At 55.9% G+C, this 15,898-nt stretch overlaps 2 protein-coding genes across 3 annotated transcripts; both read right to left on the reverse strand.

Annotated features, from left to right (window-relative positions):
- TICAM1 (TIR domain containing adaptor molecule 1) lies at positions 1–3,809 on the reverse strand. Its single transcript, XM_068164816.1, has 2 exons — positions 3,697–3,809; positions 1–2,575 (listed from the first exon to the last, which is right to left on the reverse strand). The coding sequence occupies exon 2, from the start codon at positions 2,375–2,377 to the stop codon at positions 260–262; it is 2,118 nt and encodes a 705-aa protein (XP_068020917.1). The 5' UTR covers positions 2,378–2,575; positions 3,697–3,809; the 3' UTR covers positions 1–259.
- Positions 3,810–4,413: 604 nt separating this feature from the next.
- Positions 4,414–15,514, reverse strand: LOC137454630 (perilipin-3-like). 2 transcript variants are annotated; one of them, XM_068164753.1, is made up of 8 exons: positions 15,489–15,514; positions 10,141–10,217; positions 9,014–9,209; positions 8,625–8,707; positions 7,192–8,122; positions 6,559–6,758; positions 6,255–6,383; positions 4,414–6,173 (listed from the first exon to the last, which is right to left on the reverse strand). In XM_068164753.1, exons 2-8 carry the CDS (start codon positions 10,198–10,200, stop codon positions 5,355–5,357), a joined length of 2,418 nt encoding a protein of 805 aa, XP_068020854.1. In that variant the 5' UTR covers positions 10,201–10,217; positions 15,489–15,514; the 3' UTR covers positions 4,414–5,354. The 2 variants fall into 2 exon arrangements, with proteins under 2 accessions (XP_068020854.1, XP_068020853.1); XM_068164752.1 differs by having other exon boundaries at positions 4,414–6,176.
- Positions 15,515–15,898: the final 384 nt, after the last annotated feature.

A 15,898-nucleotide genomic window follows, 5' to 3' on the forward strand; every position in this document is an offset into this window, starting at 1 on the left:
ATAAATTGATTAGGATTTATTTAGGAAACTTTTCAGCAGCCTCAGAAGGGCAGGAGGAGGAGATTCTTCTCAGTGACTTGAAAATAAGCACAAGGAAGACAAGTCTGAGGAGACTCTTTTGTCCTTTTCTCCTGTGCCCCAGGAGCCTTTTGGCCACAGTGAAATAAGAATAATCCCAGTCCCAGCAGAATCACCACGATCCAGGGTTTGGAAGTGAGATGTGTCTCCAGCCTTGGCTGAGCTGCTGTCTCTGATCATTCTACCTGGTCTGTTCCTGGGTGTCCTGTGGCCCCGGTGTGAGAGTCTCGACCTGCATGGTGTTGTGGTCCCCAATCTGAACCATTCTCGCGTGTTGAATGATGATGCCTCCAGCCCCTGGCATCATGTTGTAGTGGCTTGGTGGGAGCTGAAATGGCTGGGGAGGAGGAGGATCCACCTGAGCAGGTGTGGGGTGACCATCAAAGGGAGGTGGGTAGGTAAGAGGAGGGACAGCTGAAGCGGGGGGGCACCACTGTTGGGGTGGTGGCTTCAGGAGCTGTGGCTCCTGGGGCTGGAGGCCGAGGCTCAGAGCGGCCAAGCGCTGCCGTGTTTGGTGCTGCTCCTGCTGGAGCTGCAGTTTCTCTCTCTGCATCTGGTCCCACATGGCTTTCCTCTCCTTGATCCTGCGGGAGTTAAAGGTCTTCTGCACTTTCCTGGAGAACATAGGAGAGTTCTCATCCAAGGGGACCAGCCCACAGAGCACGCTGGGAATCTGACTCCGCTGCAGGGGGTTCTCCTTGGGCACAAAAGGGATGACTGAGTGGCGCTTGGATGGCTTCTGGATGGACTCCATCAGAGCTGTGTCTGTCTGAAACATACACAGGTTGCATAAGAAATTGTTGGTCAGCAGAAGAATGATGAAGGCTGAGTTTTCCATGGCATCCTGGAAGCAAGTCATGTGGCTGCAGCCAGCAATGGAGAAGTCCTCACAGAGGGTAGCACCGTTGGGCACCCCCATGCCCTCCAGCAGGGTCTTGACCCGATGGGCAACCAGCTCATCCTCACTAGCATGCAGGATGGCAAAAGTGAAAAACCTCCTCTCTCCACCATCCAGCTGTGCTGTGGGCACTGGGTCTGCTGGTGTGAGAGGAGGAGGCCAGGCTGGAGAAGGTGATGAAGGGAGGGGAGAGGGATATGATAAGTTGGAAGGAGCTCCCTGAAGAGGAGGAGGAAGGGTTGAGGAGATGGAATAGGCAGGAGGAGGAGGAGGAAATGGATGGGTAGAAATGGAGGCAGATGCAGAGTTGGAAGGGATGTCTGCTGCAACACAAGAGTTCTCCACAGATGTGTGGGCAGGAGCGGTGTCTGCTGTAGCTCTGGAGCTGGGAAGCCCTGTAGACAATTCCTTTTCATCTTCCCTTTTGTTTGTCTGTTCTTCTGGTGCATGATGTTCTGCTGCCACTGTGCTGGAAACATCACTGCTTTCCACAGGCTGGTTCATGGGACCTGTTGTGGGTAATTGCATCTCAGGAGTGGGGAGACTCTCTGGTTGGGGGCTTTGGGCACCTGCATCCTGCCCAGGATGAGAGTTGGATCTGCTGGCCCAGCTTGTTTCCTGTGGGCCATGGCTGTGTGTGTCCCCTTCAGGCTGTCCAGCCCCAGTGGTGCTCCCTTCACAGGCCTGGTCAGGCCTGGGGACACACTCATGGGAAGAAGGTGGAGTATGAAAAGTAAGTGTTGGTGATGCACTGATCTCAAAGTGGCTGGAGAAAGAGGGACTTCCCAAGGAGCACAAGGGCTGTGGGCCTGAAGGGTCTGAGATGCCTCCAATCTGCTGTGGAGAACTTTTCACCATGTAGTTTGGGGTGGCTGTCTTGAGAAACCCTCCATCCACATCAGACCTCAGTGTCTGGAATTTGTCCCCTGGGCCCACACTGACAGCAGAGCCATGCTTCTGCTCCTCAGCTGGCATGCTCTTGGGTCTGTCCCCCTGAGTCTCCCTGTTGGCATTGTGAGCTTGGGTGGCAGCCTGGCAAGCTTTGTCCACAGCCTCCCGACTGCAGAGTTTTTCCTCCAGCAAGAGTGAGTAGATCTGTGCCAGGAGCTCCCTGGCACCTGCATCCAGCTGGGGAGGCTGCAGGCCCTCCCCGTGGTCCTGCACTTTGGGCTGCTGGACATACTGGGCTGCTTGGTCGTCTCCCAAAGCATCCAAACAAGTCCTTGCCTCCTTTTCTTGCCCCAGAGTAAGCAGGACCATGGCTTGCAGTAATTTGCTGCTGAGCCCAGATCTGAAGTGCTTCAGATTGTGTTTGAGGGTCAGGAGTTTCTCCTGTGGCATCTGGGAGAGAATACTGAAAACGTCCTCAAAGCTTGGCTGGAGCTTGGTGTTCTGTGCCATCTCCTCAGCTGGTGGCCCAGACGATGGGCTGGAGCAGCATGGATGGAGAGAGCATATTATGGACCTTGGAGGGAAGGTCCTTGGAGGGTTCCCCTGTGGAGCTCTGTGGTGTCCTGCTCACGCTGCACGTACCGCACAAGCGAGGCCTCGCTGCCGCTCAGGGGCTCGGCACCAGCTGGGATCTCTCTCCTGAGGAACCTGTGAGGAGAACATGGGACAAGGTTCAGAGAGGGAGATATGGGGAGCTTGGGGAGTGATCTCTCAAGACCTGCAGAGCTGCAGCCTCAAGGCTTTTGAGGCCTTTAGCATTATGCAGTGCTTGTAGTCCTGCCAGAGGTCTGCTCTGTTAGTAGCCAAAGCCCAGGTTCCTTGCCTTCACTTCATGTTAATTACAACTGCTTTAGAATAATTCCTGAGCTAATAATGTGTTTAGGCAACTCCAGGTGTCCATCCCTTCCAGGCAGCAGGTTCCAGGGGCCTTCAGACAGTAGGCAGCCAAGGAATAAAGCGCACTTGGAGCAGCCCTTTCACGTTTCTCATGCCAGGAGGGTCAATAACCCACATCTCAGGCAGCTCAGGGCGGTGGTGGACATTGTCTGCACTCACCAGAGGCCTCTGGGCAGGGTTCAGGTGACAGCAGGACCTGCCTGGGGTGGAGGAGCTGGTGGCAGGCAGGACACTGCTTGCAGGACACTGCTTGCAGGACCCCACTGAGCCTGCTGGAGAGCAGCCCCTATTTAAAGGCAGCACCCAAAGCAGCTGCCAAGAGGGGAAAGTTTAGGATTTCAGATGCCTTTTTTTTCCTCTTTTCTTTCTCTCATAAAAATCCTCCAATTGCTTAATGAGGGAGCTCGGGGTGGAGCTGAGGAAGTTGTTGGCGCTTCCTGTGCAAAACCTCTGATTCAATGAAACGAGAGGAGAGGAGGAGCGGAGAGGGCCGGGGAGGGGAAGAGAGGAGGGGAGCGGAGAGGGCAGGGGAGGGGAAGGGAGGAGGGGAGCGGAGAGGGCAGGGGAGGGGAAGGGAGGAGGGGAGCGGAGAGGGCAGGGGAGGGGAAGGGAGGAGGGGAGAAGAGAAGGAGAAAGGAGAGGAGGGCAGGCGAGAGGAGCGGACAGGAGAGCGCCGGGCGGAGCGCAGCCCGGAGCTTTGGAACCGGCCGTGCCTGGCCTCCCGCTGCCCCCGCACCGAGCCCCGCACCGAGCCCCGCACCGAGCCCCGCTCCCGCCGCCTCCCGCAGCCCTTCGGCCTAGCCTCGAACTGCTGCTCGCCGCTCCTGCGCCTGCCCTCGGCTGGCCGGGGGGGAAGGAAGGGTCCTGGCTACCTGCGGCCGGTGCTGCTCCGCCGGACGGCTCGGCCCGGAGCCCGGGGACTGGTGGCAGCGGCGCGGTCGGGGCTGCGGCGGGCGCGGGGGGTCCGAGGGCCCCGGCGGAGCTTGCCGGCACACGAGGAAGCGGCGGGACCCGGCAGCGCTGGGGCGGAGCGGCGCGGGGCACGGCCGGGGCGGAGCGGGGCACGGCCGGGGCTGAGGTCGCGGCGCCGCCCGGGTGTCCTCGGCAGGAGAGTCACCGCCCCAGGGAGCTGCCAGCCCTGCCCGGGGCACCTGCCCCTGCCCGGGGTGCCTACCCCTGCCCGGTACCAGCAGTGCGCTAAGCCCCTGGTGCCAGGCTCCGGCTGTCCTGGAGGGGCGGGAGCGGGGCTGGGGGGGGACGCGGTAGGGGATCCCTCCAGGGAGAGGCTGCTGGCAGCAGTAGAATCATTGAGGTTGGAAATGATCTCCAAGAACATCGATGCCAACCATCAGCCCAACGCCACCATGGCCGTTAAATCATGTCCCCAAGTACCATCCCTTCAGGGAGGGGAAGGCAGCTCTAAGGTCCCACTGGAGCCTTCTCCAAGCTGAACCCCCCCAGCTCCCTCAGCCTGTCCTCACAGCAGAGCTGCTCAGCCCTGGGACCACCTTTGTGGCTCTCCTCTGGACTCACTCCAAGAGCTCTGTGTCCTCCTTATGCTGGGGACAGAAGGATGACACAAACATTGCTTTAAATGTGGGTCACACTTTATTCTGAAGTCTGCTTGCCCTCCTTGCAGCCTTAGCACAGGCCACAGTTTACCAAAATAAGTTACATTAGGAATTAGTACAAAGCTTTAGTTGCTGGGAGATCAACCAGCACCCATCTCCCCCCTGTTAAGAGCAGGACATTCCCTTGCCCAGGCAGAGGAACTCCTGGTCAAGGCTGCTCCATGTGCCAGCTTCTTAAGGGCTGCAAAATGTTTCATGCCTGGAATTCCTTCCCCACAAGCAGATGAGCCCTGAAGTCACTCATACAACTAGGAAAGGTAATCCCACTGCAGATTAGCTTAAAAGAAAATCCCACTCCCCCTTCCCCCAGCTAAGTGTTTCCCTGCAAAAGAAAAAGTGGTGGTCTAGAACAAAAAACTGATCCAGAAGTCTCTCTTTGAGGAGCAGCCTCTTGCCCTGCTGTGGTTGCTGGTCTGTCGCAGGGCTGAGCCTCCCCGGAAGCAGAGCAGGCAGCAGGGAAGTCCTGGGTTGCTGACAGCTATTTTTGAACTTGTAGAAGGAGGGAAATGGTTTCAGAGGCCAAGCACAGCATCCCCTGGAGCTCTCTGCAGCTTGAATGAATTAAAAACAAGCCCAGCATTAAAAATAAGCTGAGACCACCACTTCTCTCCCCCAGCTTGTCTCAGTCAGGATTAGCTGGGCTGGTTAGAAAAGCTGAAGGACAGGTCCCCGCCTTCCCTTTCAGTGCAGCAGCAGGGTTTGAAAAGTAGTAACTGGAGGCATGGGATCCCCCACCTTGGCTATCCAGGCTCCCTGCAGACTACATCTTGCTGTAAGCTCAGCCTGGGGCAGGGAGAGAAGGGGAGGCACTCTTGGCACCACTAGGGGTGGCTGGGGACACAGTGGAAAGCTGAAGTGCTATAGTGGCCAGGGAGCCTCAGCCAGAAGAGCTGGGATTTTCAGAGGTCTTCTGGTGCAGTGGGTTTTACCTCCTTAGTAGCCAGTGCTGTATCTCTCTCTGCCTTCTCTCTGTCCACTTCTGTGTCCTCTGCCTTCTTTGTGCCCTTTTCTGTGTTCTTTTCTGCCTTCTTTGTGCCCTTCTCTGCTTTCCTGTCCTTCTTTGTGCCCTTTTCTGCCTTCTTTGTCTCCTTCTCTACGTCCTTCTCTGTGTCCTCCACCTTCTTTGTGTCCTTCTCTGTGTCCTCCACCTTCTTTGTGTCCTTCTCTGTGTCCTCCACCTTCTCTCTGTCCTTCTCTGTGTCCTCCACCTTCTCTCTGTCCTTCTCAGCCTTCTGTGCCAGCTTCTGTAGCATTTCACATGCATCCCTCACAATCCTCTCTGCTGCCTTTGGTTCCTGGGGTGTTTCAGCCACCTCCTTTGATGATGCAGCCTCTTCTAATGTGACTGATTTTACATCACTCATCACATCTTTCTTCTGCTGCTTTCTGCACTCCTGTGGCACTTTGGCTTTTGCCCTGAAGGGCCCCACAAGCCAGTTCAGAGGGGTGTTGTGAGTCACATACTCGAAGAGGTCATCTAGGGACCTTCGGGCTTCTGCCACACAGTCCTGGCTCCGGCTCAGGGTGGTGCTGGAGAGGTCCTGGAAGGACACAGCACTGGAAAAAGACCCGTGGAGCTTGTGGATATTTCGAGTGGCCTGGTGCACAGCTTCTTGGATGCTGCTGGGGAGGCCATGGATGCTGGTTTTCAGGTTCTCATAAACAGGTTGTAGCTGCTGGGTGATGATTCTCAGCATAGCTAGAGTCCGGGACTCTACCTGCTGGGAAAGAGACACAGCTCAGTTACTCAGGCAGGGGGATGGCCACCATCTGAGGCAACAGGGCCCTTCTAGGGATACCTCTAAGTAGGAAGCAGTTTTAACTTGGTTTCCTTTGGGTTGGGTCAGGCTCCAGTCCACCCACAGCTTATGGAGCTTCTCCTGCCCATCCAGAAGCTTCTGGCCAACCTCTTGTTTCACAGATTCAATCTGATGGGGGAAAAGGAGAGGAAGAGCTGCAGCGTAAGCACACTCAAGCAGAGGAGCACAGGGGCTGGGGGGATCCAAGATGAAAGGCAGCTGGTACAGGATGGAGGAAGAGCTTCCATTGGACAGAAGGCAGGAGGACTAGAGGCAGGAGGGAAGAGGGAAGGTGTGTTTGTACCAGGTTTATTGCCAGCTGCAGCCGTGAGAGGCTGGCCTGGGTGCTGAGCCTGAGGCGCTGCAGCTTGCTGAGGGAGAGCTGGTAGGCTCGCTGCTGGACTCTGCTGGACAGGGACCCCAGGCGCACGAAGTAGCTTTGCTGCTGCCTCTGCTCCTCCACAGAAGCCACACCAAAGCCCTCCACAGTGGTGGCCAGCTGACCTGGAGGAAACAAGAAGAGAGAGGCAGCTGGGCTCCACTCCCCCCAGCTGTAAAGGGGGCAAGAGGGAAGGTCAGCCTCGGGGAAACACGAAGGCTGAAGCTGCTGAACAGACAGGAGAGGTTTGTAGTTGCTGAGATGTCACAGGTGGCCTAGGCCCTGCTCAAGGTGTTCTCTTCAGACAGGCAGACTCGACAGGTTGAAGCATGCACCCACATCTTAGTTTGCCTTGAGGCTGATGGGCAAGGTGCAGCCAGCAAATGCTTGAACTCTGTCCCATACCATGCAGCAAGTCAGTGGTGACAGGCAGCCTTCTTGCTGACAAATTCAGAGCCACCTGTCCTGCTCCAGAAGATGAGGCTTGCAGAGTCAGGTGCTCTCTGACCATGTGAGGAAGGCTTTGCACTTACAATCTCCAGTTAAGTAGTTTCTTACCTAGCTCCTCCTCTGTCATTGGGAGGTATTGATCCACCAGATCTTCTGACATGCCCAGGACAGTTTCCACACCACCTGCCACTGCTTGGCTCACTGCCTTGGCTTTGCTTATGCTGTTGGCCACCACTGAGTTAGTCATCTCCATGCCCTCCTGGATAGCTCCTTTGCTCTGCTCCAGGGCTGTGTTGATCTTGCTGGTTATGGTGCCATAAGCAGCATCCAGAGCTGTGCTGACTGTAGAGGTGACCACGGATTTGGTCTTCTCAACACTCTCCTGCACAGCTCCTTTGGTCAGGTCCACAGCTTCAGTCACCTTGTTGGTCACGAGGTCCTTGGCACCCTGGGCTGCCCCTACAGCAGCAGTGATAGTAGAAGCCACTGCAGACTTGGTCAGCTCCACACTGTCCTCCACAATGTGTTTGCTGAGGTCCACAGCTTCAGTCACCTTGTTGGTCACGAGGTCCTTGGCTCCCTGGGCAGCCTCCACAGCGTTGACAATGGTGGAAGCCACTGCAGACTTGGTCCTGCCCACACTGTCCTCCACAAGGTGCTTGCTGAGGTCCACAGCTTCAGTCACCTTGTTGGTCACGAGGTCCTTGGCTCCCTGGGCAGCCTCCACAGCGTTGACAATGGTGGAAGCCACTGCAGACTTGGTCCTGCCCACACTGTCCTCCACAAGGTGCTTGCTGAGGTCCACAGCTTCAGTCACCTTGTTGGTCACGAGGTCCTTGGCACCCTGAGCAGCCTCCACAGCACTGTTGACAGTGGAGGTGACCATTGACCTGGTCAGCTTGACACTGTCCCCAACTACATTTTTTGTGAGGTCCACAGCTTCAGTCACTTTATCAGCCACTGCTGCTTTTGCCTCACAGGCAGCATCCATGGCAGATGTCACTCTGGTGGAAACCAGCTGCTTGGTGTCTGAGATGACCTACGACAGGGAGAGGCAGAGACAAAGGCATTTTGGTTCTGAAGCAGGTTTTTCCCTCCCTAAAGTAGCTTTGCTAGGGTTAAATTGTGCTTGCAGTGTGCTGGGGGATGTGGGGAGGTGGGCACAGCTGTGTTTAACGTGGGCAAAGGGCTGTCAAGCCCTGGAACAGGTTGCTCAAGGCCTGTGGAGTCCCCAGCCCTGAAGGGATTTAGAGGACTCGTGCTGAGGGTCGTGGTTGAGCAGCTGACTTGGTGGTGTTGTGTTAATGGTTGAACCTGATGGCCTTAAAGGTTTTCTCCAGCCTGGGCAGTGTTCACTTCCCAATGCTGAAGGCATCTCTCCAGCTTTCACCAGCTAGCAGTGCCTCCTCCAGCCCTGTCAGGGACTGAGCTGGCAGAGCACTGCTGCTGCAGTTTATTTCCCCACGCTGTTCTGGCCCCATAACAGCTCCACCACATGAGAGATCAACCCATGGCTTCCCCAGGCAAAGTCTTCTCTTTACCTTATCTGCTGGCTGCTGAAGGAAGGGCAGGTTCTCTTCCAGCTGATCCAGCCCTTTACAGGCATATTCATTGACCAGGGCAACTAGAAAAGACAACAGCTACCAGTTATTGCCAGCTGGGATGCTCAGAACTTGGAGGGCCAGAGAAAGAACGAGGGAGGCTCTGCTTAGTAACTTCAACTACAGGCAGGATGCCAAGCTTGGTTTCTTCTAGTGACAGCTTCATGTCCCTGAAGCTCACTGGGTTCCTTGGGAGCTGCTGAGTGGAGACTCAGCTACAACTACCTAGGCCATGTGCTGCAGGGGGTGGGCATCACCCCATGGGCACCCAAAACTCCCCTCCCCAGCTACTCCTGTGCAGAAGGGGTCACCCCAGCCTCTTCACTTACTTTGTGGCTCAAGCTGGTTCAGGATGGGCTGTGCCCCACCGACCATGCTACCTACTGCCACAGCAGCCACGGTCTCAGCCACGTTGCAGACACCACTGAGGCAAGGATGTGTCTCCTTGGTATGGTTGTAGGCAGAGGAGACCAGGTTGAAGGCAGAGTTGAGCAGGGGCAGGCTGGTCACCCGATTGACAGCACTCTGTAAAGGCCAAGAGAGGAATAAGTGACACTGGAGACCCAGCCTCAGGCTGCTGGGTGGATACAAGCTGTGGCTCACAGAGTCAGAGAATGGTTTGGGTTGGAAAAATCATCTAGTCCCAACCCCCTACCATGAGCAGGGACACCTTCTACTAGCCCAGGTTGCTTGAGGCCTCATCCAACCTGGCTTTGAACACTTCCAGGCTTGGAGCCTCCACAGCATCTCTGGACAGCCTGTTCCAGTGCCTCACCACCCTCCTGGGGAAGAATTTCCTCCTAATGTCTCATTTCAGTTCAGCTTCTTCCACTTTGAGCCACTGTCCCTTGTCCTGTCACTCCATGCCTTTGTACAAAGTCCCTCTGCAGCTTTCCTGCAGCTTCCTTCAAATCCAGGCAGGCTTCTCTAAGGCCTCCCTGGAGCCTTCTCTCCTCCAGGCTCAGCCCAACTCTCAGCCTAACTCTCAGCCTTTACTTGTAGGAGAGGTGCTGCAGCCCTCAGATCAGCTTTGTGACCTCCCTTGGACCTGCTCTGACAGTTCCATGTTCCTTGTCTATCCAGAAAGGTCCTCAGGGGACATCCATTCTGTTTCCTTATCCTTGAACTCAGAGTTGAAGAGACTCATCCAAAGACCTCTAGCAAGTCAGTGACCAGGATTAAAACTGAGCTCTGGGCTCCTGACCTCTGGGCCACACTGGGGTTCAGCACCAAACCCAGCTGTGGGAATAGGGCCTGGAGCAGAAGGCCTTCAGCCAGTCCTGAAGTATTCTCCTGAGCAAAGGGAAAAGTTATCTTCTGTGCCAGCTGAGTTCAGGTTTAGCCACAGCTTGATGTGGTTAATCCTTCTGCCACTCCCAGCCAGGTTTTGGGGTGCTGCCAGAAGTTAGTATCCCAGGCTGTCATCAAGTGGCTTAGCTGCTGCTCTGGCACCTACCGCTTGCTGCTGCTCCTCAGCCTTCAGCAGGTCCTTTCTTGTGGTCTTTTCGGATGCCATGTTGAATCCAGCTGCAGCTGAAAGGCAAGCCAAGAGTAAAGCAGCATGAACACCACCTCAAAGCCAGTGAAAAGAGAGGGGGACCTTGGGATCCATCATTCAGCAGGTCCTGGGAACATGAGAGTGGCATCAGTGATCCTCCTTGCAAGAGGGCCAGCTGCACCCTCAGCAGCAACCCCAGCAGTGTGGGCAGCAGGTCAAGGGAGGGGACTCTGCTGCTGTGCTCCACTCTGGTGAGACCTCACCTGGAGTACTGCATCCTGATGTGGAGCCCTCAACACAAGAAGGATGTGGACCAGTTGGACTAGGTCCACAGGGGGCCACAAAAGTGATCTGAGGGCTGGAACTCCTCTGCTGTGAGGCCAGGCTGAGAGAGCTGGGGTTGTTCAGCCTGGAGAAGGCTCCAGGGGGACCTTCTGGTGGCCTTTCAGTGCTTAAAGGGGCTGAGCAGAAAGCAGGGCCTGTTTGACAGGACAAGTAGTGATGGTTTGGAACTAGGAGGAGGAGACTCAGGAGCAGAGGATGAAATTCATGCTGCTGGGGGTGGTGAGACCCTTGTCCTAGGTTGCCCAGAGAGCTGGGAGATGCCCCATCCCTGGCACCATTGCAGGCCAGGTTGGTTGGGGCTTTGAACAACCTGGTTTAGTGGAAGGTGAGGTGTTGAAACTGGATGATGTTTAAGTTCCCTTCCAGCCCAAGCCAGTCTGTGACTCTAGGAAACCTCTCCTCACTTCCTGTGAAACCAAGGCTCAGAAGTGCTCTCATTACAGAGTGGGATTAGAGAAGCCAAAGCAGAACAGTGATGCAATATCTTGGTCATGGATTGCCTTCCCCAGCAGGGCCCTTGCTTGGTGCCTGCACACCCCAGGCTCACACACTAAATCCAGGATTACTCCCCAGCCTGAGGCACAGCAGGGATCTCAGGATCTGCAGTGTCTCTTTTCTCTCCCTTGCCAGTTAATTCCTCTTCCTGGAACTTCAGTGGCATTTTCCAGTGGAAAAGCCCCAAACCAAAATCCCTCCCAGACTGGATTCCCAAGCCAAGCTCTGCTCCAGGCTCTCTGGCAGGCTCTACCCAGAAAAGTCTTGCATCTGATGTGTGACACAGCCCATTGTCCTGTTTCTTGTGTTCTTTGACTTGGGTAAGGTTTTGTTTGGCAGTGAAAATGGGGACACAGAGAGCTGGGGAGGGGACACAGAGCTGAGAGGAAAACAGAGCTGGGGAGAGGGCACAAACATTTGTTAACCCTGGGCTGTGGGTAGATCTGAGGAGGCAGCTCAGGAGGTAAGAGATTGACAGATTGCATTGAGTTGGAAGGGGCCCTCAGAGGGCATCTTGTCCACCCCCCTGCAGTCAGCAGGGACACCAACTACAGCAGGCTGCCCAGGGCCACATCAAGTCTGATCTTGAGTGTTTCTAGGGATGGGGGCAACCTGGTCCAGGCTCTCCCCACCCTCACTGTTCAGAGCTTCCTCCTGATGTCCAACCTTAATCTGCCCTTCTCCAGTTTCAGGCCATTGCTCCCTGCCCTATCCCTCCCCAGCCTTCCTGCAGGTCCCCTGCAGCTCTGAGGTCTCCCCAGATGGCAGGATGTCAACTCCTGCTGCATTAACCACACAATTAGTCAGCATTTCAGTGAGGCTGAAGGGAGGGATGCAGGGTGCTGCATGTCTACAGCAAAAGCTGTCACAGAAATGGCCTTCTGCAGCCTCTTGAGGGAGAAGCCCAGAGCCAGAGCTGCTCTGGAATCCTCCCTGCCCAGAGGAGCTGCACAGCAAAAACACAGCTTGAGCTCTAGCAGCCTGGGAGAGCTGCTGGAGAACAGCTGCAAAGAAAAGCAGAGCTTGAAGCTAAGTCCCAGTCTCAAAGTCCAGGGAGTTTGCTCACTCAGGGGCTGTTCCTCTTGCTCAGCTGTAGGGCAAGTTTATTGGTTTTATTTTGGAGCCAAGTAGGCTGAATGAGTTTGCAGCCCTGGGACAGGGCAAAGCACAAACTGTTTCAACACCACTGCAAACAGCTCCTTTGCTCAGTTCTTTCTTCCCTAGGCAGGTGGGGGAAGCTCAAACTGCAGAGTGGCCTTCTGGCCTTGGTGTCAGGGCTAGCACAGAGACACCACAGCACTCAAAGAGGGGAGGACCTGAGCTGCTAGCAAAAGTCAGGACTAACTCCTTGGCTGATGTAAGACTGCTGATGAGGTTAGAATCAGCCTCTGAAGGACTGGGAGTTCTTTACCATGAGGGTGGTGGAACACTGCAACAGGTTGCCCAGGGAGGAAGTTGAGATATTCAAGGTGAGGCTGAACAAGGCTCTGGGCAACCTGATGTAGTGGAGGATGTCGCTGCTGACTGCAGGGGGATTGGGCTGGATGACCTCTGGAGGTCTCTTCCAAGCCAAACCATTCTATGATTCATTCCAGCTGGAGCCAATCCTTGCAGCACAGGCATGTCAGAACATGGTTTGCTCTCCTCTCTGTAGGAGGATCTGAGGTGTTGCAATGCCAGCATTCATAGTGTGGGCAAAGCTCCATGGGCCCACAGCAGGGTTTTGTTTTCTTTCTTATCTCTCCTCTCAAAGTGCTGAGCAGACCTTGTTTCACTTCAGAGGCTGCAGGAAAGCATAGTGCTTAGCACCTCTGGGGCAGAGGGAGAAAGGGTTTCAAGGTGTTGTAGTTGCAAGTGGGAGTCATGGAATCAGTTGTTTGGGTTGGCAAAGGCCTCTAAGCTCATCCAGTCCAACCATCAACCCAACACCACCATGGCCACCCAACCATGGCCCCAAGTGCCATGGCCACACATTTCCTGAGCACCTCCAGGGATGGTTAATTCACCACCTCCTGGGGCAGCCTGTTCCAATCCCTGACCACTCTTGCAGCAAAGAAATGTTTCCTCATGTCCATGCAAGCTAGAACCCAGGAGCTTCCACCTCAACACAAAGAGAAACTTCTTTGCTGTGAGGCTGCTGGAGCCCTGCAGCAGGCTGCCCAGAGAGGCAGTGGACTCTCCTTCTCTGGAGGCTTTCAAACCCCTCCTGGATGTGTTCCTGTGGGACCTGCTCTGGGAGACCCTGCTTTGAGAGTGGGGCTGGACTGGATGATCTCCAGAGGTCCTTTCCAACCCCTACCATTCTGTGATTCTGCAGCCTAAACCTCCCCTGGCACAATTCCAGGCCAGAGTCTCAGCAGGCAGCCCCTATGAGGGACTCCCTGGGCAGGAGGAGCATCAGCAGTTTGCTTTGGGTTTGCTGTGTATGAAAGCGATGGTCAGAGGAGTTCCTGCCGTTGCTACAGCTGCACCATGAGGTCACTGCTGGAGAAAGTTCTTGAGAGAGGTAGTTTCAGAAGGATGAAACTCTCCAGTGCATGGCACAGCAGCTCACTGCTGGGCATTGCCCAATCTGGCACGAGTGGGAGTGCAGGGAGAGAGAGGCCTCCAAGACTGCCCCTCACAGCTGTGCAGCCTGTGGCTGGCAGAGCAAGGACTTCCCTGCTGGGGTAAGCACCTCCCTTGCTTGCTGTCCCTGCCCATGAGCAGCATACCCAGGGTCAGGTCTTTACCTTGGGGAAGGATTTTAGCAGCTGTGCTCTGTGCTGCTGTGCTGTCCTGAGGCCAGAGAGGAGGGAGTGTGGTGACCAGGAGGCTTTTCCCCCTCCCAGGTATGGTTCACCTTGGGCAGACAGACAGCAGCTTCACTGGCAATTCCTTACTGACCATTTGGGGAAACCAAGCTGGATTTAGGGCTTTAGATATGAGCAGGGAGGGCTAATCAGGGCAGAGGGATTCATCTGTGCTCCAAGCACTGATTGACATCCTTTGGAGACTGGCCACCGGTTACCCTGCAGCAGAACTGGGTGACAGGATGCCTGTGGCAGCAGGGAACGGCGCTGCCCCCAGCCCAGGGAGCCACTTGAAATGCCCTGAGGGCAGAGTTCCTCTGAGGGGCAGGATCAGATGGTTCTTAGCTTTGAGCTTAGGACACTGGCTTCAGAGTTGCTGGCAGAGGTGCCCATCTAAACTTTCTGGAAGAGTCATCAGCATTAGGGACCCTCTTACATAGAGCTTCAGTTCTTTGATCCAAGCAGCTCTCAGATGAAAGCCACTGCTGCAGGTAGAGGCAGGCTCCCTCCTCTCACTGCAGTGGGAATCAGGCACCACAGCCAGTGGTAACTCCTTGGGACAGCATGGAGCTATCCAAGCTGCTAGGCTGTGGAGGTTTTATGAAAGAGGGGAGGGAGTTTAATCAAACCAGCTCCTCAGCTTCCCAGTGCTGCCCATGAACTGATTTTGCCACGAGGACAAAACTCCTGAGTGCCAGCCAGGAGCTCTGCCTCCCAGAGTTGTATAACTCCGGAACAGACATTGGGAGCTGGAAGTTCCAGCAGAACCAGCTTCAGTAATTGAAGTCCTGCCCAGCCATACAGTTTCAGGTACTCATGACCATGCTGAAGCCCTGAGGAACACAGAGGCAGTCTGCCCTGCGCTCCCCCCAGCGTGGCTGCAGCCTCCCCCCACACTGCTCTTGAGCAAGACAGAGGTTGCCTTGTCACTCGAGCCACCCCCTTGGGTGACACCATTATCATGCCTACACCAAACCATCATGGGAAATAGCTACTGGCAGCACTGTCAACAGGAAGGGAATGCCCAGCTGATCCATCTGCACATACCACTGCCCCCAACATCAGCAGGAGCCAGCCTGATGGCTGGGGGTGGTGGCCACGTCATGCCATGTCCCTGCATGGCTGGCTGGGTGGCAGAGACACCTCCTGGGGACTCCCCTCACACAGCCCTGATCTTCAGCAGGCAACAAGCAGAAAAGAGCTTTCAGAGCCAAAGCTGCTCAGTCACAGATCAGAGACCCTTAGTGCTACCAAGAAGATCATCTCAGAGCTAGGAAGAAGCCTATAGGAAAAGGCTCAAAGCCTTTAGGGAAGGGTTCAAAGCCTCCCAGCTCTTTCCCAAGGCACAGCAGATGCAGCATGACACCACAAGATGTAACCTTTGGTCTCAAAAAGCCAAGACTCCCCCCACCCACAGACAGGGGAGAGCAGCACACAGCTCACAGCCCTGTGCCTTTGCCAGGGAGCTGGAAAAACCACTCAGAGCAGGGCCATTTTAGCCCCAGTGCTCCCCAGGGCCAGGAGCCAAGAGCTCCAGGCATGGAGCCATTTCCAAGCCCAGCCTCCACCCTCCGTCCCTGGAAAGGCTGCAAAGAGCCTCCCAAGGGACAACCTCGGGGTGCCCCCAGCCACGCCACAGAGCCCACAGTCAGCTCCCCAGCAGCCCTGCCTTACCTGCCTGCTCTGCTCCCCAGCACTGGCAAGCCTGGGAGCGCTGCACCTCGCCCCCATAAATAGCCCAGGGGCCTGGCGAGCAGCGGGGGCAGCCAATCGGGACGCTGCTGGCGCTGGGCCGGCCAATGGGGAGAGGAGGGCAGAGGGTGGGGTAGGCTGAGGGAGGCTCCTCCAGGGACCTGATGGTCATGGGCTGGGTGGGGATGCTGCTGGTTGTCCCCCCCAGGGACATTACCTGCTGGGGTGTCTCTCCCTTCCAGAGGGTGTCCATCCCTGGCTGCCTCGGCTGGGGGTGCCTTGCCCCGTGGCAGCTGTGGCTGGGGATGTGCCCCCCAGCGTGGTGGGGTGCTGAGGGGACAGGCACTGGAAATCTATGGAGACCATAGAATCATGGGCTCAGAGTGGTTTGG

The sequence above is a fragment of the Melanerpes formicivorus genome, unplaced genomic scaffold, assembly GCF_026170545.1.
Source record: "Melanerpes formicivorus ecotype bairdi unplaced genomic scaffold, bMelFor1.0.p_v2 SCAF_83, whole genome shotgun sequence".
In the NCBI taxonomy this organism is placed as follows: domain Eukaryota; kingdom Metazoa; phylum Chordata; class Aves; order Piciformes; family Picidae; genus Melanerpes; species Melanerpes formicivorus.